This window comes from Natrix helvetica, assembly GCF_964273705.1.
Source record: "Natrix helvetica genome assembly, chromosome: 7".
Lineage (NCBI taxonomy): Eukaryota > Metazoa > Chordata > Lepidosauria > Squamata > Natricidae > Natrix > Natrix helvetica.
In genome coordinates this window covers 20,093,279-20,120,478 of record NC_138558.1, presented here as the reverse complement: position 1 = coordinate 20,120,478, position 27,200 = coordinate 20,093,279, and the positions used below count along the sequence as shown (strand labels likewise).

General features: G+C 37.9%; 1 protein-coding gene across 6 annotated transcripts in view; it reads right to left on the bottom strand.

Moving 5' to 3' along the window:
* The window catches only part of RAP1GDS1 (Rap1 GTPase-GDP dissociation stimulator 1), an 86,586-nt gene extending 74,937 nt beyond the window's left edge, over window positions 1–11,649 (bottom strand). For 4 of the 6 annotated variants that reach the window (XM_081960206.1, XM_081960208.1, XM_081960211.1 and 1 more), the window contains exons 1-2: window positions 8,615–8,702; window positions 7,488–7,749 (exon numbers count right to left, since the gene is read on the bottom strand). In XM_081960206.1, coding sequence (XP_081816332.1) covers window positions 7,488–7,578 — 91 coding nt within the window. In that variant the 5' untranslated portion in view covers window positions 7,579–7,749; window positions 8,615–8,702. Of the gene's footprint in view, window positions 1–7,487; window positions 7,750–8,614; window positions 8,703–11,227 lie in introns of those variants that run through there. The other 2 variants (XM_081960209.1, XM_081960210.1) reach the window with 1 other exon arrangement.
* Window positions 11,650–27,200: the final 15,551 nt, after the last annotated feature.

The following is a 27,200-nucleotide window of genomic DNA, read 5'->3' as shown; positions in this document are numbered from 1 at the left end:
AGAGGCATTTCTTACTCAAAGGAAATGAGAGTGAATTGTTTCCCTAAAACTAGAGTAAACCTCAGTGGAAGAATGTATAGCTTTTTATATATAAGGTCAATTCAAGGCATTTGTAGGCCGAAACCTCAGTCTGAGACACCACCAAATAAATAAAGTCAAAGAAGATTGTTCCACTTAAAATGAAGAAAAAATCTGACTATTTTTCCAAGCCAGAATATATGCAGGCATTTAGTTTCTCTTTTTTTTGTTAAAATAAAGCCATTTATTTATTGCCAGTCAAAGGGATTTTATTCTATTTGCTTATTGCTTTAGTCCAACACTGATCTCAGAAAAACTGGCGTAGGAAAACAAAACAAAAACAAACAGAAGACATTGATTAGTGTGATGCTTCCTATATTCGTAAACCCAAAGTACACATATTGGGTATCCTTTTACTTAGATGTGGTAGTGGGTGGGCACATCAAAGCAAGGAAAGTAACATTAGTGGGACTACAACACATCACGAGATATGCAAGTATTAGGACTATGAGATGATCATTTTAATAGTTTAAATAAAATCTTGAAAGAGCAGACAAGTGTATTTGTTCCTGATGGTTCATGCCAAAATTTTAGTGGCACAGCAAGAGGGCATACAAGAGAGATGCAGAGACCCACTAGTTTATAGGCAAGACACCAAGATTTTGAAGAGGCAAATTAAAAAAAAAAGTAGGTAGGTAGATAGAGGGATAGAGGGAGGGAGGGAGGGAAAGAGAGAGAGAGAGAGAGAGAGGATAGGTAGGTCTTTCTGCTGACATAGCACTTGATCAATGTAATTCTCTTCTATCAGTTAGAGCTTTCCAAAAGGAAAAAAAGTTTTGCACTCTGCAAACCTCCCAAAAATGGCCTTTTTTTTTTGGCGAAAACGGACCCCCTTTTAAAAAAAAATGCATGCATAGCCTTATGAAGGCTTATAGAGTGCTGCTGGGGGCTGGGGACAGTTTTTTGCTCATTTCTGCTCTCCCCAGCCCACAGGAGCTCTTTGAAAGCCTCCATAAGGGTTTGCACGGCCATTTGGTGACGGGGCAGGGCTTCGGGAGGCAAAAAAATGCTGCATTAGATGTATAAGACGCACCCAGATTTTCAGCCTTTTTGAGTAAAAAAGGTGCGTCTTATACTCCGAAAAATACGGTACATATTGAAATTTTTAAAAGAACAAAGTGATAAGTATTCAAATAGGCCAGTGTTTTTATTTGTCCAGTATCTATTAAAATAACCATAGAGACACCCTATCCATGTGGGACCTACAAGATGATATTCATTTGATGGCACATAATTAATCCATTTAAATACTATTGCCTAGATTATGTATGCATCCAACATCACTTGCTGTGAGATGGAGATTTATCTATATAAATTAGACAAATTAATTTAGCTATTTCCCCCCATCTCTTTTCTATGTTTCCATCTTCAAAAACAGCCACATCCATGCTTGTGCTTTGTTTAATGATGCCACTGGGCATCAACAGTCCTCTAGATCAGTGTTTCCCAACCTTGGCCACTTGAAGATGTCCGGACTTCAACTCCCAGAACATTCTGGGAGTTGAAGTCCAGACATCTTCAAGTAGCCAAGGTTGAGAAACACTGCTCTAGATAGTCATATTCCAGGATCTTTTGATACTGCTGTCCAATCTATAAAGATCCTCCTTCTGATTGCTATGTATATATAATGTACTGTGCACCATCTTCCCAAAGACTGTAAAAAATAAAAGTAATCCACCATCCTGCAATTGATGTCCCTCTTCTTTCAGGATAATTCAATATCCCCCGAGGAACTGCCTTTTTCTACCCAACTCGATCCAGCAGATAGGGCATGCAGCAGCTACCAGCAGGCAAGGCGTGTTGACTGGCAGGGACTGGAAGATGGGCTTTTTCTGCAGTAGCCCTTGACTAATGGCAAATCCTCCCCTCAAGAGATTAGAATGGCCCCGACCTTGTTAGCTCTAAAAGCTCTAAAAAAAACTAGCTGTGTTCCTGAATCTGGGGTGCTGAATTTGCTAAGGGCCCAGTTTTCTAGCTTTATTGTTAGATGGTCAAGTATCTCAGCTGCTTTGCGTATTTATTTTGGACCATCATTTTTTTCTTTAGTTTTTTTATTATTTTAAAATGTTTTATTGTGTTTATTCTAGCACATCTTTTTAAAATTATAAACCACCCAGGGTTATTGATTGAGATAAGCAGCTATAAATGAATGAATAAATAAAAATAACTCTTATATAAATGGACAATGAAACTGAGGTATCACACTAATGCAAACTATCTTAAGCTATGGCATAAAACAATAGATTTTTCTGGCATTGCTAATGTTGATTTGCTTTTTTTTCACAAAAAATGGGGCAATTTAAACCTGGTAATGAAGTATCCGCAGGAAGAAAAGCAAGCTCAGAGAAGTGCATAATCTGATCATTTTTGACAGACTGATCAGCATTTGACAACATTCTCCATGAAATTGTGATAATGACGACATAATGAGGGGTAGATTCTACTGCTATTAGATGGATAGAGCTAATTGAACCATTTTATCTAAGTATACATCTGCAACTTTGTACTAAGCAGGAAGTGGTAATGACTTCTGTACTACAAGGCTCCATCATAGGTTCTGCGCTATTTGGTCTATTTATGAATGACCTGGTTATGGAATTAGAAACCTTTGAATGATTTGATTATGAGGGTTAGGTTACTAAATACAATGGATTCAACAGTAATATATTTAAACTGCAGTCATGCTCAGTGTATTGAAATTTCATTTAAACCTTGCTATAAGAGAACTGCATGGACTTATCCAGGCAGTCTATGAGAATCAGACACGAACAAAAGATTTTTTTTTTAAAATAACACCTTTTCATAAGTTTGCTAATCAAACATTTGGAATTTGGAAAGGAGATAAAAGATCCAGAAGAAACACAGGTTTCACAAGTCATTTTTCCATCTTTCGTATTCGGTGTTCACACATTTTGCAACCTCAACCCAGTTGCTCATATGACCTTGACTTCTTTTAAGTTTTTTTTTTATAAATATACATGAAGCTTGTAGCTGAAAAGGGATTAACAAAGACATATTCTCTAGCATTTTGTAATGATCTAAAAATAATTTGATTGCATTGGCCATTGGGAGAAGTTATCTTTTATGGAGGTTAGGATGTCACATGGCAGTAATACATTTGCTACAAAGGAAATTATAGAAATGATGGGAGGTCCCACAGGGGATTGATGCTAACAGCTGGAGTGGGTTACCCCTCAAGTATTGTTAATTCTTATGGTGCCCTAAGGGCTTATCGAACTGAAATCATCAGCTATGATAGAAATAAATTGCTGCCATGTCATCTTCTATCTCTATGGTGAGTTCACTTGTTCATCTTAAGAACATAAGCAGTGACCTAATGGATTGAATGCCTGGACAATCTAACTCAACAATCTATTCTCAGTGACCAACCAACTGTACCAGGAAGCCCACCACTTACCCACCAGATGGCCTTCAGAGGAAGTCACACTGCCATTAAAGCTAGCAACCACTGATCCCTATGATTTTCAATAATGTTCATCCTTACAGTACAGCTGATCCCAATGGCTTTTGTTTGAAGGATAGTTGATTGCAATGATGAGTGAAAATATTTGTATTAAAATGAAATTTACTTTGCTGGTGTCTTTTCCAAATGTATCTTTCTTTTCCAATGTTATTTCTGTATTAATCTGTCTTTACTGTACTCAAAACAGCTTATTAAAAGGACAGCGTGCACACTGAGGTTATTTTTATTTCAAAATGAAGAGTGTATATTTTCTTCTTATGATGCCCTTACCAATAATTTTAGTGTAATACAGTTCATTAATTTTCTCTCTTTTCAACTTCTAGAACAGCAGACTGCTTACACCAATTTATTTAAACCTCCTCCTCCTCCCTTACTTATGCTCAGAATATATTCAGGACTAATAATACTAAAGTGTAAGACATTCTAGCTCTAGGATCAAGCTTTCTCATACTAGTCATGGTGTGTCGGAGATCAGAAAGCAGATGGGTAGATATGCAAACACAGAGAATCCACACTGTCATCTTTCTAAAACGTTTTCTCGTTTTTTTAAATTCATCATACAAAAATGACTGAGCAGATAATTCTGGGGTAAAGTTACAGAACAGTCCTACAATAAAAGTACATCTTCATTTTCTCATCTTATAGAATTTCTTAAAAGGAAGAAGTTCGTTGCAAAAATTATCTTGGGCTGTCTTCCATAATTTTCCAATGAGGTTGGAACAACTTGTTTTGAGTTCTTTGTGTATTTGCAGCTTTTAAAGTTTTACATTAATTCATTAAAAACTATTTATTGTTAGAATTTGAGGAATACTTTTTCTAGGATGTAGGGAATAAGTATCACTAGTATATAAATAGTATCCACAATATTTTTATTCATTGTTCATATTTGTGTTCCATTTTTAGAAAAAAGTTTATTCCAGATGTGTTAACTTGCATATGATGTGTTCACATTCTTACAAAATAAATATGATTTAAATTTTTAAAAAGTACCTTAAATGATTTTTATTCTCCCTGAAGTCAACTGGCTTAGAGGTTGTAGTCCTAATTATTTTGCATTCTTCAATGAAACAGCCAGGTCAATAATTTGTCATTTTTTAAAAATAATCTGTGAAAGGGATTTGATACTTCGTTAAAACTGAACCTAGCTAGTTCATTGCAAGGTGTTGCAGTGTTAATGTAATACTGACATGTAATTTCAAAGTCTTTTGCATTTAAAAATATATCAAAAAAATTTGTTATACAATACAAATATGCATTATATACAATACAAATACCAACAAGAATTAATTCTGATAGCAGGGTATAAATGTAATAAATAATTAAAAATAATAATAAACAGTACCTTGTGATTAAATAGAAATATAAACTATCAAAAAGATTTCCCCTTTCTGTTATCTTATTTGCAGAAAAAAATTATCACATTAAAATAATTTGTCTAAAATGGTGTAAAGTTTCCTGCCTGAGCAGGGATTGGACCTCCAAGGTCCCTTCCAATTCTGTTATTCTATATTCCATAAATATAAAGCAAGGCAAGGAATGAAAAAAAAGAAAAAGTCTTAAAACTATAGCATACAGAATATGCTTCTAAAATACATTTTAAGTATTTTATCCATATAATATTCTATGCTTTAAAACTAGTTCCAGCTTTTTCCTAAGCTTTGTTAAAATAAAAAAATAATTTCATAAGCGTTGTTAAAGTTAAAATTAATTTCAAAGTTATTTTAACAGCCCCCATGAACTAAAAGATCATCTCGGCATAATTTTGCATGCTGTGACAAATATGTCTCATGAAAACAATTATTGCTCCTGAACTACAGGCATTGCCATTGATCTATCTGCAAAATATAATTTTTTTTCATATGATTCAATGCAATGTTTATACCAAATCTCAAAAACTGGTTTGGCAGGCCAAAAATCTTACCTGCTATCCTTTATTTCAGTTTTCTGAATCAGTTTAATATTAATGTCTATGAAGATTACATCAGAAAAATAACAGTAAAGCTATAGAACTTTAGAGCACCTACACACTGCTAAGTAAATATATTAACATCACACATCTTTTTATTAAAATAATATGTTTACAAGCTCCATATGAAACAAAACTATGTACCTGACCCCCTTAGGTGCAGAACATTCAAACCATTTAATCATAAAACTGACGTAGCGATTTAGTGCTCAGAGAAGCAAATGTTGATGCTTTGACATGATTTACCAAGTGGGCAGAGAGTCACAAGGAACACTTAGTTCTGGGGCTTTGGGAAAAGAAAATCAGCCTTAATATATTTTTGAGGCTTTCCAACAAGTGCAGAAAATAAATCCTGTAAAAAGCAGATAGGAAGATTTAACCGTAAAGATGTTGCATAGAAGCTTCAAGCTAGGTTTTCTATGTTCAGAACTCATCACATTTTATTGTGATTTTTTTTTTAAAAGTAGTTGTTATAAACGCCTTCTCTTCAAAAAAAAGGAGAAGACTGCAAATCAGACTGTGGCGTGTTCCCTGCTGAGAGAAAACAAGGACAACCGCAAAGATTCCTAGCTTTGATTCTTCGGAGATTTCCTCAGGAACAGCAGGAGCGCCTGTACAATCACATACGGCCAACAGTGCAGTGGCCTTTTCAAACCTTTTTAGTTCCTTCCTTGCTCGTCCTCATCTTTTTCTCTCCTTTGCAAGCAACAGTGTCACAGCAAAACAATGCTGTGAAACAAGGCGTCCAACGCATTAAGCAGCAATGCAGTATCTATGAAGCTGGCAAAAGGTAGCAGTGTAATTACTCCAACCAACCTTGCAATTATGTTAGGAGGAGGCAGTCCCAGCGTGAAAAATCAACCAAGGTTCCCAATGTCAACTTTTACCGGGCAATTCTTCTTGTCACTATACAGAGACCACCTGGCCCAAGTCTCAGGAGTTTCTTGGCTTCCTTAGCTGAATCACTCGTCTCTCACTTTCTCTCCCTTTGTCATCTCTGCCATCCAACTCTTGCTTTCATTCTCGTTTCCTTGAAAACAGTCTGCTTCCCAATTCTTGAGACTCCATATTCTATTCACAGACTATTCGTTCATTCTATTCATTAGGCCCCCTTTCCCATCCTATTTTCCCCCCTCCTTTTTTTTGTCAGTGATATGTTGTATCCTTTGATTATAATATCTGAATATTTTGATTTTTCTTATTTTTTTCTGGTAGCTCCTTATGAATAGTCAAACTGGCTGAAAGTATTCCAGATGACCAAAGCAGTATGGATGATGGCTAGAGAGTTTTTATGCAAAGGGAAGACAACTAAACTATGACTAAGCAAGCTTTGTGACTCGAGTCGATGTCCACGTGAATGTCCATCATGGCTGTAACTGTAACGCAGCCAGCTTATGCAACAAATCATAATTAAACAAACTGTGATTCAGCATACATGAGCCCAGTCTAAGTCAAAGAAAAAAGGTTATAACTTATGTATAGGTATATACATATATTTACTACTCTCCATAAAGTACAGGCAAACTAAGCCACAGATAAAACAGCATCACCTATTGATAAAAAAGAAATTCTAGCTATTAGGCACAGGTACATAGTAAGAGAGAGAGAAAAGGGTCTTTTTAAAAAGGGAGAAACTTCTTAGAATGTAAATAGAAACAGGAACCGACATCATAAATTATCTACAACGTGCACAGCAGTTACGAGATTAATGCAAGCAGTAGCTCCTTTTCCTAAAAAGATTGCAGTCCAATGTTACAACCAGTACCCATAGAAATATTTTAGCAATGGTGATAGACATGCCTGAAGGTTGATATAGGACTGCAGTCAAAGTCTGTACCGTTGTACATGATTCATTGTAATTAAAGGCAGTACCTTTATATTTAAAATTAGATTAATATATTAAAAGAGTTTCATATAATAAAAAGGTATATAGCTAATGGCTAAAAGTTAAATACTTACAATGTGTTAAATAAACAGAGCTGTGCGTACTCATATACAAAAATAAGACCATAGTGCAACAAATAGGAGGCAATTCTGAAAGTATGGACATCAGGATTCAACACTCGGCCATCGGAACTTTAAGTCCTATGCGCCATTGAAAATAAACCTTCAGGAACACCACTTTTATTATTTGAGTGATTTACATTGCATGTTTCTGTCCCTGATCTTCAAAACATAGGCAAAAGCAGTGGATAGATTCATTCAGTTCCAGCCAAAACGTCTGAGTGGATTAGAGAAATTAAAATAGCTTTCATGGTTTTCTCCAGACATCCTTTAAGTGACCTAGCTGGACACTTCATTACTAACAGTTTTTTTTAGCCTTCACAAAGGATTTAAGATTTTGATGCCTTAAGCAAGTAAGTTTTTCAGGGTGAAACAAGTTATAAAAATAACTAGAGCATTCTGGGAATATTCCAATTCTTGGAGACTTGATTCATCTATACTTTCACAACCCAGCTTGTAGTATAAATTTAAAAAACCATGAGCCTTCAAATTGAGTCTGAAACAGTACGTGCAAGAAACTACAAGTACTGAAACAATATACAGTATACTATGAAATTAATAATAACATTTAGGAACAGGATTTAATCTAGAGCATTTAAAACTTTAGACTTTGGGGAAAACCATTCCATAAATTGAAAATATCTGGCACTGTACTGGATACTGTTTGTGCTAGGTTGCCACCCCCCCCCCCCCAAAAAAAAAAGAACTACAAATTAGCCAACCATGCTAGTATATTGTGCATCTACAACTCATTTCGTATTATACAACCCCAGAAATGTGGGCCTGGTTGTTATAGAAATGTAAATAATTAAAGTAAATAGAAGTGAGTAAACATGGGTAAGAGGTTGTGTAAACACAGCATTAGGCCCTCTACCCACTTTCTCCTTAGTGCAGCACAATCATGCTGAAACAACTTTCTCTCGTTTGTTTGATGTTGCTTTCATCTGATTCTCACCTTATAAGTAAGGCAAACGTAAGTCATCATAAGATGTATATATGTAACTATGTAGTAGCTTTTCCTTCTTCATCTAACACAATCCTATGAATCAATTTCAAGGTGTGTAAAATGTGCAACATTTTACCTCCAAGGGAAAATCTGGAGACTACTAGGATTGATCCGAAGTGTATTTTGGGATTGAGGTGGGACAGGAAGTAATCCTTCCCTTTAGTCCAGGGGTGTCCAAACTTGGGAACTTTAAGACTTGTGGACTTCAACTCCCAGAATTCCCCAGCCAGCCATGCTGGCTGGGGAATTCTGGGAGTTGAAGTCCACAAGTCTTAAAGTTCCCAAGTTTGGACACCCCTGCTTTAGTCAGTAGTCAGCCTCCAACCTTTACCATCTCCTTCAGTACTTTATTTCTTGAATTCTTTTTATAACATCACTTTCCTTCGGTTGGTGGACACCAGCTTCTCCGCAGGCTTCCAATAGTGGCAGATCCCCCATTATGTCAATTAAACTTTATATTTGGCACTTCTTTTCACTTCCTAGCCCTCCTGCTGAAATAAGAGACATTGTCCAACTACTTACTACTTACATGACGAAGTAAGCATCACTTTTCTCAGGGACTATTTTAGGGTTGGCATTTCTCTTGTATGTATGTATGTATGTATGTATGTATGTATGTATGTATGTATGTATACACACACACATACACAAATGGAAAGACCAGACCAGCATAGAGAAGCCAAAGAGTCCTAACCCATCCTATATTTACAATTCAGCACTCTGAATGATGGATATTTTCTTAGGGATGAGAGGAAAAGTAAAGGAGAAAACTAGTCATTTTGTCTAATGTGAGTGTTACACATGCATATAACATCCTTCAGCGGAATCTTGGTATAGATGCAATAGACTAGAGGCAGGGCACAGATTAGCAATGGGGACAGGCAAGGGCTGAGAGTCTCCTGGCTACTCCAGAAGCAAGATGGTTTGTGGAGTTCCAAAGAAGCTATATAATATTTTATCCTCCAAAGTGAGATAATGCAAAACAAGCAAACAAACCAAAAGCATTTTCACTATCTGCAAGGAAATGGTTTCCCTCTATGACCATTGTTGCCCCTAAAAGTTTCAGAACTTTTGATGTGAAATTAAAGAATCACCTCTCGTACATCTCTTAAAGCAACTAGTGAGATTGCTCTTATTTGTTTGTCCGCACTACTATCAGCAGCTTCTGAAAAAAAAGAGGCAAGAACAGGTTTGATATACAGTTCTCAACCTCAGTGTTTGAGGAAAAAATATAGCAATGGCTAACTAATGAAATGAAAAGGCCACATTTAAAAAAAAGAAAAACACTAGTCCTAGTATTTCAAGGTAGGTTATTTCGGTGGCACTGCTTGCTTAAAGTGAGGGATTATGATATTGCATTAATCACTCTCTCGGTTTCACATATATACAACACAAAGCATTTCTTGAAAAAACAACTTATGTAAAGGGGGCAGATAATAAGTCTCAAAACAAGCAAACGCATGGAACCATTAGATGTATTTCTTTCCTTACTATATTTGAATAATTCCAACTATATTGGAATTCAAGGTTACTTTATACTGTATAACCAGATGGATTCCCTTCCAGGCATTGATCCAGACTAGGCCTCCTTACAAGTAGTTTAATCCAATGTGCTCAGTGGTAAAAACAATCCAAGGAACTTCAGCACAATTGACGTTTGAGTAAGTGTGGTCTGGAAATGCTGTGTTAGTAAGTGGTATCCCCGACCAGTGCAGCTTTTCCCTTAAGACCTTTAGTGAAGTTTAATTGACTGTTTTACTAAATGACGATGCAGTCATGTCTTTTTTTTCCATAACAGACCATCCGTCTGAAGTAATCCATGTTCCTCATTCTTAGTAAGAAAATCTAATGATGTATACAGGAGCCCTTGTAAGGATGCTTGCGTGGCAGGTTACCTTACACAGCGACAATAATATGCCCACAATGCTCAGGAAAGAAAAATCTTAAGACCTACAGCCAAACCGAGTTCACATCAATGAAATGATGTCCAGCTCAGATAAGCCAAGGGAAACTTGGCAACTGATTTTGGAAAATGCTAATGGTATAATTCATTAGAAAACTGGGATTCCTGGTTATTGATAAGGTGGCAGGACCTGAACTCAAGACAACCTTTTCCCTCATTCCCAGCTCCTTCTTTCCGTCTTGGAAAGACCTTCGCAGCTGCCACCTCAACCATCCCCCGGGTTGACTAAGGTCACTCAGGGTACCTGCAGTCCTCCTGTCCCCCGCTACGGACATCCTGGCAGAGCAGCGTCATGAGAACGCCCCGACACTTGAACTGAGGTGGGGGGGGGGAGGAAAGCACATTTGCTTTTTCCGGCTCCCCCGCGGAATCCGAAAGCGAAGGGGATGTGCGGATGAGGAAGTTACAAGTAGTCGGCTTCCTTCTCCCGTTGCTCGGACATAAGAGCGAGGAGGAGGAGGGGGGTTAATCCATGGAGCATTATTATCCCCCCACCCACCCCCCAAAAAAGACGGAGAGCGCGCGAGGGGGGAGAACGCGCCCCCGACTTGCTAACAACGCCGCCGTCCTATTCCTCCCCATCCGCCCCTAAGGCGGGTTTGGTTTTAAAGGGCTGCCGGCTGTCCCTTTAGCGCAAGCCAGGACCCGGCTCGAGGAGATGCTTCAGCGGACCAGGACGGAGCCCGGGAGAGACGAAACTGACCTGCCGGGCTCGGGACAACTTACCCATGTTTCGGCCACAGGAAAAGGGAAGAAGGCGGCGGCGAGGAGGCGCTTTTTTTCCTCCCTCCTCCTCCCGGCGGCGGCGGCGGCTTCCTCTGCTGCTCGTGGGCTGCTTGGCTCTCCGCCTCTCCCGCGCCAGGGAGAAACAGGCGGGGCCCGGGGCTAGTGCAGCTGCTTGCGGCCAAGAGGCGCAGGGCAGGGCAGAGGCGGAGGCGCGGGAGGAGGTGGGGAGCCAGGCAAAGGGGGCCAGCCCGAGCGCGCCGTGCTTTTCCTTGCCGCGCCTGGCTGCGTGTGTGTGTTTGTGCGTGTGTGTTTGTCTCTCTTGGGGGCGCTCGGGTGCACGCGCGCGGCCGCCGTCGTCGGGAGGCGAAGGGCTGCCCGCGCTGTGCTCTCTCTCGCTCTCTCGGCAGCAAAAAGGAGGCGGAGAGAAACGAAGGGGGAATTTTCCGGGGTGGTTGCGCGAGGGAGGGCCGGCGCGTGCGCCGCCGCCGCCCCCCCGGCGCGGTCCACCCTGACGGTGCCTTTGCCTACAGGGGGAGCGAGGCGAGGCGGCTTCTGCAGCCGGAGAAACGGGGGTCGTGGGGGGGGGGGGGAAGCATCCGTTGGAGTTGGAGCTCGCTCGGGCGTTTGGGTACAGCCGGGCAAGGCCTGCCCGTGAGAAGGCTGGCAACTCCCACAGAGGAGGAAGGGGAAGCTGGAGAAAGGCGGCGGCGGGAGCCGGAGAGCGAGCAGCACGTCGGCCGCACCTGACTTTGGCTTGCCTGAGTGGTCGTGACGTCCGGGATGGGGTTGAATGTTCGGACGCGTTAATTTTACAGGGATGCAGCGGAATTCTTTAAAAAGATGATTTTATCTTTTAAAAAAAACAACCCATACCCTTGTTTCCTTGAAAATAAGACCTCCCCGGATAATAAGCCCAATCTGGCTTTTGAGCACATGCTCAAAATATTGAAAATATTTCCCCGAAAATAGTGCAATACAGCAGCAGCCATGAGGTGACCTCGTTCGCCATTTAGCGCACCTCAAAAATAATAAGGCCTCCCCGAAAATAAGGCCAAGTGCTTATTTCGGGGGTTAAAAGAAACTAAGACCCTGTCTTATTTTTGGGGAAACACTGTATTAAAATAATTCTTTTTACTCGCAAAACCCATGGTAAGATGCAGTGGGTGAAATGAATCCCCCAAACAGGACAACTGTATAAAGCAAACTATGGGTCTGGAGAGAACAATTTGCTGTTGGATGAATAGCTAGATTTTAAATTGGTGTTTGCACAGCAAAGCACCCCAGCCAGAATGTTCCTCTTTTCATTGCATATTGAATTAAGCCATGGTATCTGTAACCTGGCTTCACATACATGCATAAAAGCAAAGAAAGCAAACTACTTTGTGGCTGAAGGTGTAATAGGCCCCTGGTGGTAACATTCTGCTCCTAATGGACAATCAGTTTCTAATTCAGTGGTGCATACAGGATGGGCATTTTGAATTGTTTAGGTCTTTGTCATTATAACAGGAATGCTTTCCATAGCAAAGCATGATACGTGCGACATACATTCATATCGATCATATTATGAGCCACGGTGACACATTGGTTAGAATGCAGTACTGCAGGCTACTTCTGCTGACTGCCAGCTGCCTGCAGTTCAAATCTCACCAGGCTCAAGGTTGACTCAGCCTTCTATCCTTCCGAGGTGGGTAAAATGAGGACCCAGATTGTTGGGAGCAATATGCTGACTCTGTAAACCACAGAGTGTGCTGTAAAGCACTGTAAAGCAGTACATAAGTGTAAGTTCACTTTCAGGTTATGCAATAGTGAAATGTTTTCCTCTTTTTTCTCTCTTCTATTTTGTGTCCAGATATACAACTGAAAATTAACTAGGTTATGGATGTATTTAACTAGACTGAATAGGATCTGATATTGGATAAGAACTAAATGAAATGTAGTGATATGTATATACATACATTCATACTATGCTATTTCTTTTCAGGGTAGATAGCATTATGCAAGCTGCAGAAAAGAAACAACCAAAGAATGTAAAGGCATTTCTTAAATTAGCTAAATTGGCATTCATTATATTTCTCTGCCAACCCAGTGGTGGTGAGATTCTGGCAGTGGCCCAATATATTATTTACAAATTGCTAGATGCGGACAACGGAACCTGGATTACTCCCAAAGCTGACATGTAAAGCTGTATATACCAATAAAAAAGAATTATCTGTAGCCCAGGGTTAAACTGTGGGGTTCTTGGTGTTCTCTTGTTTTCTTGCAGATAATGCATTGCCACGCTAAGTAACATAACACCAATTATTATTTTATTAATTATTAAATTTATTTGCAACCCATCTCATTTTGAAGCAACTGTTGGCCTCCTACAGCATAAAAACATTAAACTCATCATCATCAGAAATAAATATTTCCTATCTGAATAAAATGACATTGTAATCAAAATAAAATCATAGGCACATGATGGGACAGGAAGGAGCCTGATGGGGGAGGTGACAATGGCTCTTAACCACCATTGGGGTCCCAAGCCATCTGGCAGAGTCAAGTCTTAAGAGTCTTAGGTCAGACAGGTGGAGCCAATTTCACCTCGGGGGGGGGGGAGATATCTCAAAGAGCAAGAGCAACAATGATGTTACCTAGTTTGGTAATGAAATGTCTGCAGGAAAACAACCAAGCTCGGAGAACACCAATGACCTCAAAAACTATGTGTAGTATTCCAAAAAGCAACACTCCACGAGTTCAGTTCCCAGTAGGGGATTTGAACCCCACAGAGTAATAGTTGGCTGTCTTCGTAGGATGAATCAAACGAGAATGAAAGCAGTCATGTATTGCTTTCTCTTGTTAACGGGTGATCTGAAAATAGAAATGTATCAATCCATTGTCACAATCAGGTCATTGTCATCTTAAGATTGATGCCCACCACTGACCTTTGTGGGAAGGGATGTGGTGGACCAGAGGTGGATTCCCAGTTCGGCCTCGATCAAGTGAACCAGTAGTAGCGGTGGCAGGAAGCTCTGCCCATGCACCCGGATTGCACGTGCCCAAACTGGTAGTAGACCTAGTAAATTGGCCTGTTCTAACCACTTTTGAGTTTCCAAAGGACACCTGAGAAGTTGCCTAGCAGGCAGTTCTGTTGATTTTGTTTTTTATAAAGATTTTTTTTTAATAAACACAAACAGGCAAAACACAAAAAAACCACAAAACCATCTTCCATTACAAATTGTAGAAAGTGTGTCGATTGGTTACAAAAACTGCCATGCATCCCTTCCACAGTCATCACCTACAATTCATAGCAAATCATATATTTTAAATCAAATATATTTATATATATTACTATCATACCTCAACCTTCATTTGACTATAATTGTTTTTACGTCCTTTTATATAAAATATTCCAGATTTAAAGCAAAACCACATAATGGCATTCCATTAGCTCTTCCCAATATCATCCAGTAACATTACGTCTTTATAACATGTTCTAAATAAAAATTGGTTATATTTAATAACAGAGTTTCTAAACCTCCTTTCGTAATCACTATTTGCAATTTATATCAAATTTCCTCATCAAACCAATACATACATACATACATACATACATACATACATACATATATATATATATATATGCATTATCATCAATTATTTAACTATCCATTATCACTTCATTTTATACATAATGCTCTAAATTTAACTAAATTTGACTTAATTTTTTATTATAAGCTTTCATTACATCAACCTGTGTCTTTCCAGTAATAGTGCAGTCTTATGTCTCTTACCATTTGTGGCATTAGTATTCTGGTTATTTCCTTAGTAAGTTTTGTATGGACTTCTCTTCACAACTTATTGCTTATTGCATATCTTGTATAAGCTCGAAACCCTCCATCTGCTTCTTCGATCAGCTTATCTTTGGTTATCACTAGTTCTGACAAAATTTCTCTCCTTACTCCATCAATTCTTCTCTCTTTTCTTCTATACTTTGAAGTCTGGGGTAGAGCTCCAGTCCATCTATCTCCCCTTTCCATATTCCACTCTTTCCATTTCCAACCACCTCAGTTCACTGTCAGTATCAACAATTTTCTTGTCTCTTTTTTATTTTTTCCTTCAGTTTTTAGAACTCTGACCTCCACTTTCTTCATTTGATGAACATCCTCAATTTTTCCATCAAATTTTACTGTTCTACGATCTATGTTCTCCAATCTCTTCTCAATTTTCTCTGTTACTTCTAATAATTTTTGAATTTCAAACATAATCTTTTGCAATGTTAAGGTTTCTTTTTCATGTTGCGCCATTCTTCCAACTTGTAAACACTGCCACTCTGGCATTGTAAACTTTTTATTAAATTTAAAGCAAGTTCATTTATAATCTTTCCAGACAAGGCTTTGTTTTCATTCCACTCCAGCTGTCAATAAAGCTCCCGAAGAGCACCTGTATAAACAACTCATGGTGTTCTCACTATCACTCTCTGTAAACAAGCTAAGGAACCTTGAAATGTAAAGTCAAATGGTCAAAGAGAAAAAAGAAAAGACAATATTTCCAAGCATTCCAAGCCTCCAGCCTCCAAATGGCAATGTTACTTCCTTTCCCTCTGTTTTTGCAGCCCTCTTTGTATTCCTTTTATATCTTCTTTATATTCCAGGCTTAAAGAAAAGAAAATTCTTAAATGGAGCAAAAAAGATCCCATCCAATCCAGAATTATAAAAATAAGGAAAAAGATTTTAATCCATAGGTATTAAAAAGAAAGAATATAAAAAGTAGTAGAAGAAAAACTAATCCGTTCAATTTAAAGAATAGGAAACATTTGCAAAAGTTCCATCCGTAAAAGAATTTTTTTAAAAAAAGGATAACACACTGCCTAATGTAGCTTAATTTCTCCTTGTTCTCTTCTGTTTTCAAATTTAATTTCGCTTTAATTTTTTTTTTGGGGGGGGGATAGTCTCTTTTATAATAATAATATTTCCTCACCAGATGGACACACTTTCTCTTTCCGTTTTCCTCCCGTTCCGGAGCTGTCCCAACTTCAGCAGCTTCAATGGCTGTGCTTCTGTCGCCGATAAAAAGTGATTCTCCTGGATCAATCAGGGACTTTGCGGTGTTCCTGAGATCAGCAGGATGTACTCTTCCCTGTCACCATCTCTTCGGGATGGTTTAGGTCCAAAAGGACTGTCTAGCGGCAAAAGTATCGACTGCGATCTTGGAGCTCCAAGATCGCACGTCGTGTCGTTGCAACGTCAGCTCCTCAGTTCTGTTGATTTTTATTGATTGGATTTAATTTGATTTGCTAAGGCTGTCCAATTCCAACCACCACCTCCTTTTCTCATAAGGCTGAAACATGCCTTTCTATTTTCTATACATTTTCTAATTACAAGGAAAGAACTTTGCTTCACCTTATATTGCTGTTTAATAACAGCACAGACTAACCCACTTCATTGAGCACTCTTCTTATTGATTTTATTTTTTATTACAATTTAATTACATGGCAACCAACTCCAGAACAAACTTGGATATTAAAAAGATAGGAAACAATAAGAAAGAAAAAATTTGCAACCAGAAAAACCACATTCTGTGTATCATAAAATGTAATGAACGGGCTCCATCAGTATGTTATCCAACACCTGGGAGAATAGCCAATTCCTTTTAAAGACCATCAAGTCATCATCAGGGTGGAAGCCATGTATCTGACTGAATTAATGGCTCTGTGTTTTCTAGGGAATTTAACTAAATTTGTTCAGTGAAAAGATCTGTCACAGCTTCTAAGCTTTCCTGGAGCAGAGGTTCTTGCAAACTGTCAAACATTGCTTAGGATGTACACTGTTCCTGTAGCTCATGGTTAACCCCATATTTGGTATATAAAAGAACTCAACTTCGTCTGGTACTTCCTGTTAAAAATCCAAGCTATAGAAAAGCATTTGCCTATAACTGGCAAATGTTATCAGTTTTTGAGCTTTATTATAATCTTCCTCAGTGAAACTAGTACTAGTACTCTGCTAACCTGGGACCCACAGGAAGGAAGAAAGAAAGGAAGGACAGAAGGAAGGAAAAGTACAGAAGGCATGTTGCTCAGATCCCCTTTCATCTAACTATACAACAGCTTTACCTATGTACATTTGATATATATAAATGGCAAATAAATTTATAAGTACTATTTCCCTTCATAAATGCAAAATTGAAGGATGTGAAGGCTTAAACAGAAGTTTCTAGACTACTTCACCTCCACTGCTGCAGTAGATATATTAAATTCAGCTGGAATATGAAATTCTGTGTCATCTCATTCAAAAGCAATCATTTCTTCTCCTTATCTGTGGCAAATTAACACAGAGCACTTTTCTTTCAACAACACTTTTAATTGCACTTAAAAATTTGACATCTGCAAGGTGCATTTTAGTGCGTTGTATCTTCTTCAAACCTAGCCTGTGTGGTCACTTTATGATTTAGGGGACCATACAAACCCAGAAAATAGGATTGAGTGAACTTTGGTTAACATGACATGAATAAACATTTTGTATTAGCACAGCTATTAAATTATTATGATCTGCCTTTACATTGTGAATGCTTTTCTAGCAAAAGTAGACTAAGATAAATATATAAATAAAAAAGAAATTGATGTTTTTTTTCTTTTAAATGAAGGCAGTGAAAGAAAATAATGGTATAATAATGTCAGAAAAAATTGTCATATTGTTACTATGATATTTTCTAATATTCCATATATTTTAGAGCTTAGGTATGGAATATAGAATTGTCAGTCATCTTGATGGATCTTCCAAAATGCTGTCAGAATTCTCTGAAACAATGTTAAGGCACAATTTTTCCTATACATTATTTTTATTTAAGTAGAAAAAAGATTGATGACTTTCAGGAAGATGTGAAAAAAAAGTACAAACGTTAATTTTATGACAGCAAAACAACAAATTATTTCCCGATAGCTTCCCCTCTCAAGATTTGTTACATTATAAGTCCCATCACTCAGAGTTTGGATGTAATGTTCACATGATTTAAAAATTACTCCTAGTGTAAGTGGTTTAAGAGCTATGAATGAGTGCTCTGAATCTTGTTCATAATATTGCATGCTAATTTGCTGTCAATAAGATTTGCAGGTATGTTTTGGGAAATATGGAGAAGAAATGAAAACATTTAGCTGGAGGTATAGCTTGGAGATAATTGCATAAGGTATTCTGTGGAAATATATGGGAACTACTGCATTGGCCTTAGGGCCAGTCACTCTCAGCCCAATTCACCTTGCAGGGTTGTTATGGGGAAAATAGAAGGAGGAAGATGTGTTGGATGTGTTTGTCTTTAATTGTTAGGACATAAATAAATAGGCTATCTATTGTTAGGTTTTTATTTCCTTCAAAATAACTTAGACTCTTTCAGCTAAAATTGCAGCCCTCTACCCATGCAAATGTATTTTGTATTGAATGAAGAAGTACAATAATGTTGATGTCAGGAAGACATTTTGCAGAAGAAACTGGGAATAAATCATACCATTTGATACTGTGACAGAGAGAAAAATTGACTCAGCCGTAGCTGGATGACTGAGGAAGTCCATGACGTAAGGAAACAGGTGAGGGAATACTACAAGTAGTCCTAAGAATCAGCTCACTTTTGTGGCCTAACAATGTTGATAGTACTGAATAACTAGAGTTAATCATGTACAGATTAAAAAGGGGCTGAACAAGAATTTGCAAAAACTAAAAGAGAAGTCCATCCCCCTTGCATGTGTACTATATAAAGGAACTGTGGTTGGGTCAAAACACTAAAATTGGGGAAGTTTTGTGTTAGATGAAAAGAAGACCACAAAATGCGAACATTTGCAAAAATAGACTTGATATAAGTATTAGGTTACCTATGATTTGGGTGAAGAAGAAGAATGGGAACTGCTGATGGCAAATTAAGGTGAAAGAACGGGAAATAATTTATTCCTCCTGATAACAAGGAAAGGCATCCAGATTTGACCCAGGCACTTAATTTAACAGTTTGGATTCAAACTTCAGTAAGTGCCAGGCTCAGGCACCTGTATGTGTGATAATAGGTGCAGAAGGATCTTGACTTGAACATTGGGTCCTATCTAACAAAATGAGGTTCAATGGCGAGAAAAGTAAGTTTCTACAATTAGGCAAGAACAACTAAATGCACAAATATAGAATAGGCGTAGAGGTGGGCATCACATAATATAACAATCGGTTTGCCCAGCAGCGAAAAGGTGAGCGTGCGCATATGCGCCGCCTTAAAAACATGGTGATTACATAGGATGGGATAGCGCCGGGGTGGGTGAGTGGGCCCAGCCGCTGGTCGGAACTACTGGTTCGCCCGAACTGGTCTGAACCGGCAGCAGCCCACCTCTGAATAGGTGGTTTCTTCTTAGTAGTAGTAAGTACGAGAGGGAGTCCTAGTGGACAATCACTTAAATAAGAGCCAACAGGGTCCGGCAGCTGCCAAAAAAAGCCGACGGAGTCTTAGGTTGCCTTAACAGAGGGATAGAATCAAGATCATAAGTGTTAATACACACTTGTAATATTGTATATAGTTTTGGTTACCACGCTATAAAAAGATGTGGAAGTGTGTAAAAAGATTCTGGGAAATGGAGTTTAGTAAAAAAAATTCACACTTACTGAGACAAATGATTGTCAAGGGGGCCAAAGCATGGCAAAACAGATAAATAAATTATACGGGTTATACGTTACATGTTGTAATACAGTAAGTCATAAAGTCCTTTTTTAATTTGGGATAGATGAAAATTGATATTGCAAAGCAAGTTTTATGACTTTGCTTGCATTTCAACCTCTGCCAACTATAGAGTAAATTACAAATAAGCAAACCATAGCTTAATGAAATGTGTGGACTCATCATTATGAAATGGGAGGTTGGACTTTGATGTAAATGTACATAAATGTATACCTATGCAGAAGAACTGTACTTTAAAATAAGATACAAAATGATCCATTGGAAACTATGGAAGGCATCTTAAATATAACACGAACTTTCAAAGAAGTTACTTTGCAATAACTATTTAAGGATTTTTCTTGACTTTGAATCAAATTTTGCCTCTAATTCACAGCAGTAATCATCTCAAGCATGTTTTGATGACTGAACATAAACCAAATACTTTTGAGTCAATGTCTGAAACTAAACCCATATTATATGTGTACAGGTAGTCCTTGACTTACAACAGTTCATTTAGTGACTGTTCAAGCTTACAGTGGCACTGAAAAAAGTGATTTATGACCATTTTTCACACATGACATTTCCAGCATCCCCATGATCATGTGATCAAAATTCAGAGGTTTGGGTGCTGGTTCATATTTATGACCATTACTGTGTCCCAAGATCCTGTGTGATCCCCTTTTGTGACCTTCTGACAAGCAAAGTCAATGGAGAAGGCTAATTCACTTAACAACCAGGTTACTAATTTAACAGCTGCAGTGATTCACTTAACAAAAGTTGCAAGAAAAGTCACAAAATGGGACAAAACTCACTTAACAATTTTTTCACTTAGCAACATAAATTCTGGGCTCAGTTTTGGTCATATGTCAAGGACTACCTATATTAAAAACTAAGGATTATTTTTAAAGGTTATACTAATAACCTTTATGGCGCATCAAGAACATGGTAATAATGGCGCAACAGTGGTTGCTACTGTTGCTACTAATTTGAAAAATGTCAAATTAGTTTGAAAGTTTTTAAAGTTAAAATAGATTCATTAAAATATTTTATTTTAATTCTACTGGACATTTTAAGGAATGTAATTGAAATGATAGATATCAGATTTCTTTTTGTTGGCAATGTTAAAAAAATAGGAGTTATTGATTTGTATGGTTTGGTCTTGTGAATTATTGACTTCTTTGGGGAAGAATAGTTTAATATTTTAAGAACACTTTAGATTTTTTTGTGTTAGATGGATTTTTTTCACCCCCTTCCGTATAGACAGTCTTGGATCAAGATAAACTTGGATAAGATTTTGAAGCCTAATCTTTAGGAGGTGCAGAATTTGAGATGGGTAGCAGACTGATTAGTATCAAAAAAGTGTGAATTAACAGCTTAATAAAATATTGGTCATTACTGACATACTCAGGCCTATTTATTTCAGTAAAGTTAAATGCCTAACTGTTTTTATATGTACACTTACTATAAAGCATCCCGAACCGTAATATTCAGAAGACTTTTGTAAGTATGGGTGATGGATTGAGAAAGAGAAGGGTTATATACATAGATAATGGAAAACCAATGTTTTCTTATCTGCTCAGAGTAATTCTATTTAGCTTCTGCAACAGGAAATTTCAATCTTTTGGGAACAGTAGCATTTCTAGAGAACGTTGAGAACATTGTGGAGATTCTCACAAGGATTTGCCATGGAGAATTTGACCAGTCACAAAACTGACTTTTATTAAGCCCAATTGCTAAGATTATTCACTGCCACCTATTCAGACAAGTGCATTCTGTTTGGAAAAGTTTAAAAACTTTCTCTTATAATTTTCATTCATCTCTCTCTGTTCAAAATACTGTGGCTTCCTTCCAGGCCGAGTATTTCTTCTTAAAATAAATTGAAGAAAGGAACAAAGAATAAATGCGTCTCCTGTTGTCTGTCCTATAAGTAATGGAAAATTGCTTTGCTAGTTTCAAAGAAATCCACTCTAAATTCCTTAAATTCGGTATGTCACTTTTGCCGTACTTTATAGTATACATTGCTTACACCACAGCAACTTAATTAGTAATTTTATAGAGTATTCACAGGGAAGGAAAGAAATCCTTTCAGCTTGAATGCAAGAGACTCTGAGGCACCATGAGTATAATACAGTGCTGAGCATTTCAGTTTAATCAGCAAGGCGTGCTTGGATCTTGTATAAATAATTATTTCTGGATGGATATAGATCCCTCTCAAAGGAGGGTCCCATTCAGCTAAGTCATGCAAACTTGGCGGAATGAGAAGTTCTGTTTCCTTCCTAACTCAATAAAGTCATGATTAGTAAGGAAAGAACAAGAAAGGATTATTTTGAATGAGTATCAAATAATTGAAAATAACCAAGGTCATGGGGATAAAGGGGTAAACAGAGATTAAAATGGTAGCACATATGACCAAAACCAAAGCATACAGCAATTATAAATGAGAACATGATTTTATTAAAAAAGCATAATTCATTATTATTATTATTATTATTACAAAGCCAACTAGACCTTTAGACCACATCTGGCATTTTTATCCATCTAGTGACCTCCCTGAAGACCTGGGATAGGCAAATTATTCTGGTATACTATCAGACATGAAGAATCAGGACTACACCTTTACTCAAGTAACAATCAGCACTAAATTGGCCCTAGATAAGAGTCAATGGAATTCGGAGGAGGGGTTGGACGTGGATCACTTGTGACAATGTAACAACTCTAGATTGATTCCTCTCTTGACACTGCTCATAGGAACTGCCTCTTCTACTACTACATTGTACTGAGAATGAAGTTGCTGTATTTGGAAAACAATGGTGAATTGAACTAAAAATTATTGAGTTAATCCAGTTTTCTGAGTTTATTTTTAAATTTATTTTAAAGATAGCTTAATGCAGTGCTTCTCAAATAGTGGGGCGGGCCCCCCAGGGGGGGCGCGAGGCTCCGTAAAGGGGGGCTCAGCTCAAATTATTTTATATATTTTTGTTTTGCAGGTTAAAGTTTTTTTTAATATTGTGTTCCTTTAAATCCTGTGCTCCTTTAAATCTTTTCTGCTACAGTTAATAAAGCTATTCTTTGTTGTAAATTGATCCACATTTCTTTCTTTTTTTATTCTCTTATACGTTAATAAGGATACAGTGTTATGCAGAGGTGTACTTATAACAATTTTATAGACAAATGATACTATTTACAGTTGCGCGGGGGGCGCGAAATGTTTTCTTCTTCCTAGGGGGGGCATGACAGAAAATAATTGAGAAGCACTGGCTTAATGGGAGACATGATAGAGAGTGGACAAACACACAAGGATTGGAGTAACAATGATTGCTCATCTTGCTGACTCCTACCTGTAGATCATACGCTGACTACCTTGAACACCAGTTGCTGAGGTCTAGAAATGGAGGAAAACAATTGATCTATCACAGGATCTAATCTGGGTCGGTCGCTGGGACCATAGGTTTGCCAGGTCAGATCCTGCAACATTATTCTGGGATACCTATATTTGCCTTCATTATCACCTCTAGCCAGGGACTGACTAGAGATAGGTGGCTGCTTTGTGGCACAGAACGTTGGATTAGATGGCCTGATTTAAACAGATCTCTTTTTATAATTTTAATTTACTGAATAAGTTCATTGAACTCTAGTTAGGGTGTTGGACTGTAGGAATGAGAGGTAAGGCTACGTAAAGGCATGCGTAGGAAATTACCATGATCTCAGTAGCTGGCTATCTTGGAAACCTACAAGCTCACCTAATTAGCAGAACCAGATGCGGGAATAAGGGAAAGGTGATGCACAGCCGGTTATCTTTAGCCCATTAATTCACCTAGCAAAGACATGAGTCAATTTTGGCCTGAATAGCATTCTTGATTCACTAGGGAAGATTTGGGGGAGTAAACCGAAAGCAATGTGTTGTTACTCTGTTCTTTGCTTGTAAAAACTTTATAAAAGCCAAATAAACTCTGCGAAAGGCAGACAGATATTTTGGACACAAACTGCGTGATTGATTTCTGAAACCTACATTGGACTACACTTAAATCTACCTTTAACCATGGAAACTCACTGGGTGATTTTGGATCAGTTGCTAAGACAACCCAATTCTCAAAGTAGTAGTTACAGCACAACCCAATTCACAGAGTAGCAGTTGTAGTAAAGATCATAAAAGAGTATACCATCTTCAGCTCTTGGAGAAATGATGGGTTTATGAATCTAACAAACAAACAAACAAGCATAAAGTAGTACGACTTGTCAAATTTATATAAAACACTAAATCACAAACTAGCTAGCTACGTTTTGGTCACAAACAGTATGTTGCATGAGATTGCCAGTGTCCATGCTTTTCCGATCCTCTTAGAATTTTAAAAAGATCTTGATTTGTTGATTTTACTTAAGTGTGTTAAGATAATGCAACCAATTATAACAGATTCAGTATCTTGTACTTAACAAAATCATTGGTATCTGCATGAGGTGACAAAATCATTGGTATCTACATGAGGTGACACATGTCTCACAATGCCATCACACAAATACTGTGACTCATATGCTTCCATCGGACACAAGTGCACAATGATGGGAATTGTGTAATTATGTCACCATGGGCATGCCATCATTTTGACATGATCTTGGTTTGCTGCAGATGTCCATTATCTAACCTAGGACAAATCAGCCGCCTGAATTTCTTCCCAACCGTTCCATCAATAGTGAAAAATACTCTATATCTGGACTGGAGGGAAGGAAGTCAGAAAACACAAAGACCAAAGCAGCTATAAGACATGCTACTACAGCTAAAAATAAAAAAAGTGTTAAGTTATTATCAAAAATGAGCAGCAGTGCCTAGTTACATTATGAGAGATGCAAGTGTGACTTTGAACATTTGCATTTGTCCCTCGATAACTTACCATTTGGTTGGTGGCAAGACGACCAGAACTGGCATCAGCAGGTTTTCATGTGTTTGTCTTTAGGCAATGGGAAATTGCTGGCAGGAGCAGTGTTTGCCTTTCTTTCTTTCTAGGGAAAAATCAAAAGAGTTAGATCAAAGCCTATAGTGCTGACTCTTCTTGCTGAGTTTGGCACTGTTAGGAGTCTGCTTTAGTACTATTGATATAACAATGCTTGCAGGCTTTAGTAGCATAAAAGATGACAAATGCTGGAAGGTCAGAATCATTGGAATGATTCTCTCTATTAATTCAAACGTTTAACACTATTTTGCAAGTTGTATATTTAAGAATCTTAAAAATTTACCATAATTGATAATTATGCACCCCAATGGTTGCAAGAAAGTTTTGGAGTTATTAATACAGTTAAAATTTTGATATCAAGGTTCTGTAACTGTAGACTAGAAGGGTGCTGTTGTTTAAAGCAACAAAAATAAATAAATAAAGGTAATTCTCAACTTATGACCACAACTGAGCCCAAAATTTATGTTGTTAAGTGAGAAATTTGTTAAGTGAGTTTTGCCCTGTTTTACGACTTTTCTTGCCACATTTTGTTAAGTGAATTGCTGCAATTAGTAATCTGGTTGTGAAGTGAATCTGATTTTCCCATTGAGTTGCAAAAGGTGATCACATGACATAGGGCACTGCAATTATCATAAACATGAGTCAGCTTTCAAGGAATGTAAAACACATGACGATGGGGATGGTCATAAGTGTGAAAAATAGTTATAAGTCACAGTACCGTTGTAACTTTGAACAGCCGTTAAGGGAACTGTTGCAAGTCGAGAACTACCTGTAAGACTTATGGAGAAGAACACTGAGTAGGGACCATAGACCAGGGGTGTCAAATTCACGTTGTCACGTTGTCACATGATGTATTGGGACTTTCCCCCCTTTCGCTAAAACGGGCATGGGTGTGGCCAGTGTGTAACATGGCCAGCCTGTGGGCCGGGAGTTTGACTGCCCTATCATAGACCATAATAACAAAATAAGCTGCTAAAGTGGACAGTCAAATTAGACATCTAAAAACTGAAGGGCCTCTTTCCCCAAAAAGTAAAGGTACAGAAATGAAACCTGGGAGCTAGAAAAATATAAAAATATGAACTGTGAATATGCAGAAAAAGTGACTCGTGGGATAGAAATCCAGCCAGGCTTGATACTATGATAAGGAAGGAGAAAGGAAGAATGCACACTAGGTAACGTATCATTCAAACATAGCCATAGTCAGTTGGAAAAACATTGGAAACATGTGTTTCATAGAAAACAAACGGATAAAGTTTATTGAATCTCAACAGAATACAAACTACTAATTGGAACCAAATGCATTGCTCAAGCTAGAAAATCCATCTTATAAAAGGCCATCCTTTTCTCAAAGGACTTCAATGTATAGTCCTTTGAAATTAATTCATTACCTGGAGATCACCTGGAAATTAGTTTCTCCAGGAACATTGTCCAAGTTAATCCTGTTCAATTAATTCTTGACTCAGACATCACCTTTCTCTCAACCAATCACCTCAGTCATAATTTCATCACTTTCTTCTCTCTCTCCTGTCTTTTCCCTATTACTCATCTGTAATATCTTATAGTACCACCCAACCATTGCTATGTAATGCCAGTCATAATTAGTGATATAGATGGTTGATTCTGTAAGACACTGTAAATATGAGCTAATGTGAAAATGGCCCATTTCTCTCTCGCTCTCTTTACACAAATAAACTTTTTCTCTACAAATATTATACCATCACAACACAATGGCCCTTTTCACAAAGTCGTTGGGGGTTTATTTATTCGTATTTTTACAAAAAGCTTGAGGCAGAAAACACACACAAAACCAACAAACGGTATACAAAGTGATGCCTTCAACCAACTGTATAAGTCCATCTGAAGGTGTCACCCTGTATCTTTCTTTGGTTCATCTTTTTGGATCCTTTGCTGGTTGTTAATATCAATATGAGCAGGTGGTACCTACTTGCAGCTTGGTAGACTTGAGAGAAGTGCAACTCCAGAATTTCTAGGCCTTTTCTTATTGACATTTGGCTTGCACACAATGCCAACAAGGATCTTGTTCATCTTTTGCAAGACCTTGACAAGGAATGCTGCTACCCCTAGGAGTTGACAATGTTGATAAAACAAAGACTGTTTTTTTTCAAAAATACCAAGGTCATATGTACCATAGTGTCTGCATGTGCCATTTTGCCAACCTCTGACTCCTGTGGTGAGCCTCAAAATCTTTCTGTGAAGTGGTCTAAATAAAGGATTTTGGTTAGGTGGCCTGATTCATACCAGGACTCCATGTACCTCATCGGAGAAGCGAAAACCTTTGGATGCTCAGCTCAGAGCTCCCACTAGGTACTAAGCCAAACCCAAGCAAATCATTTAGCACACATTAGCTGAGC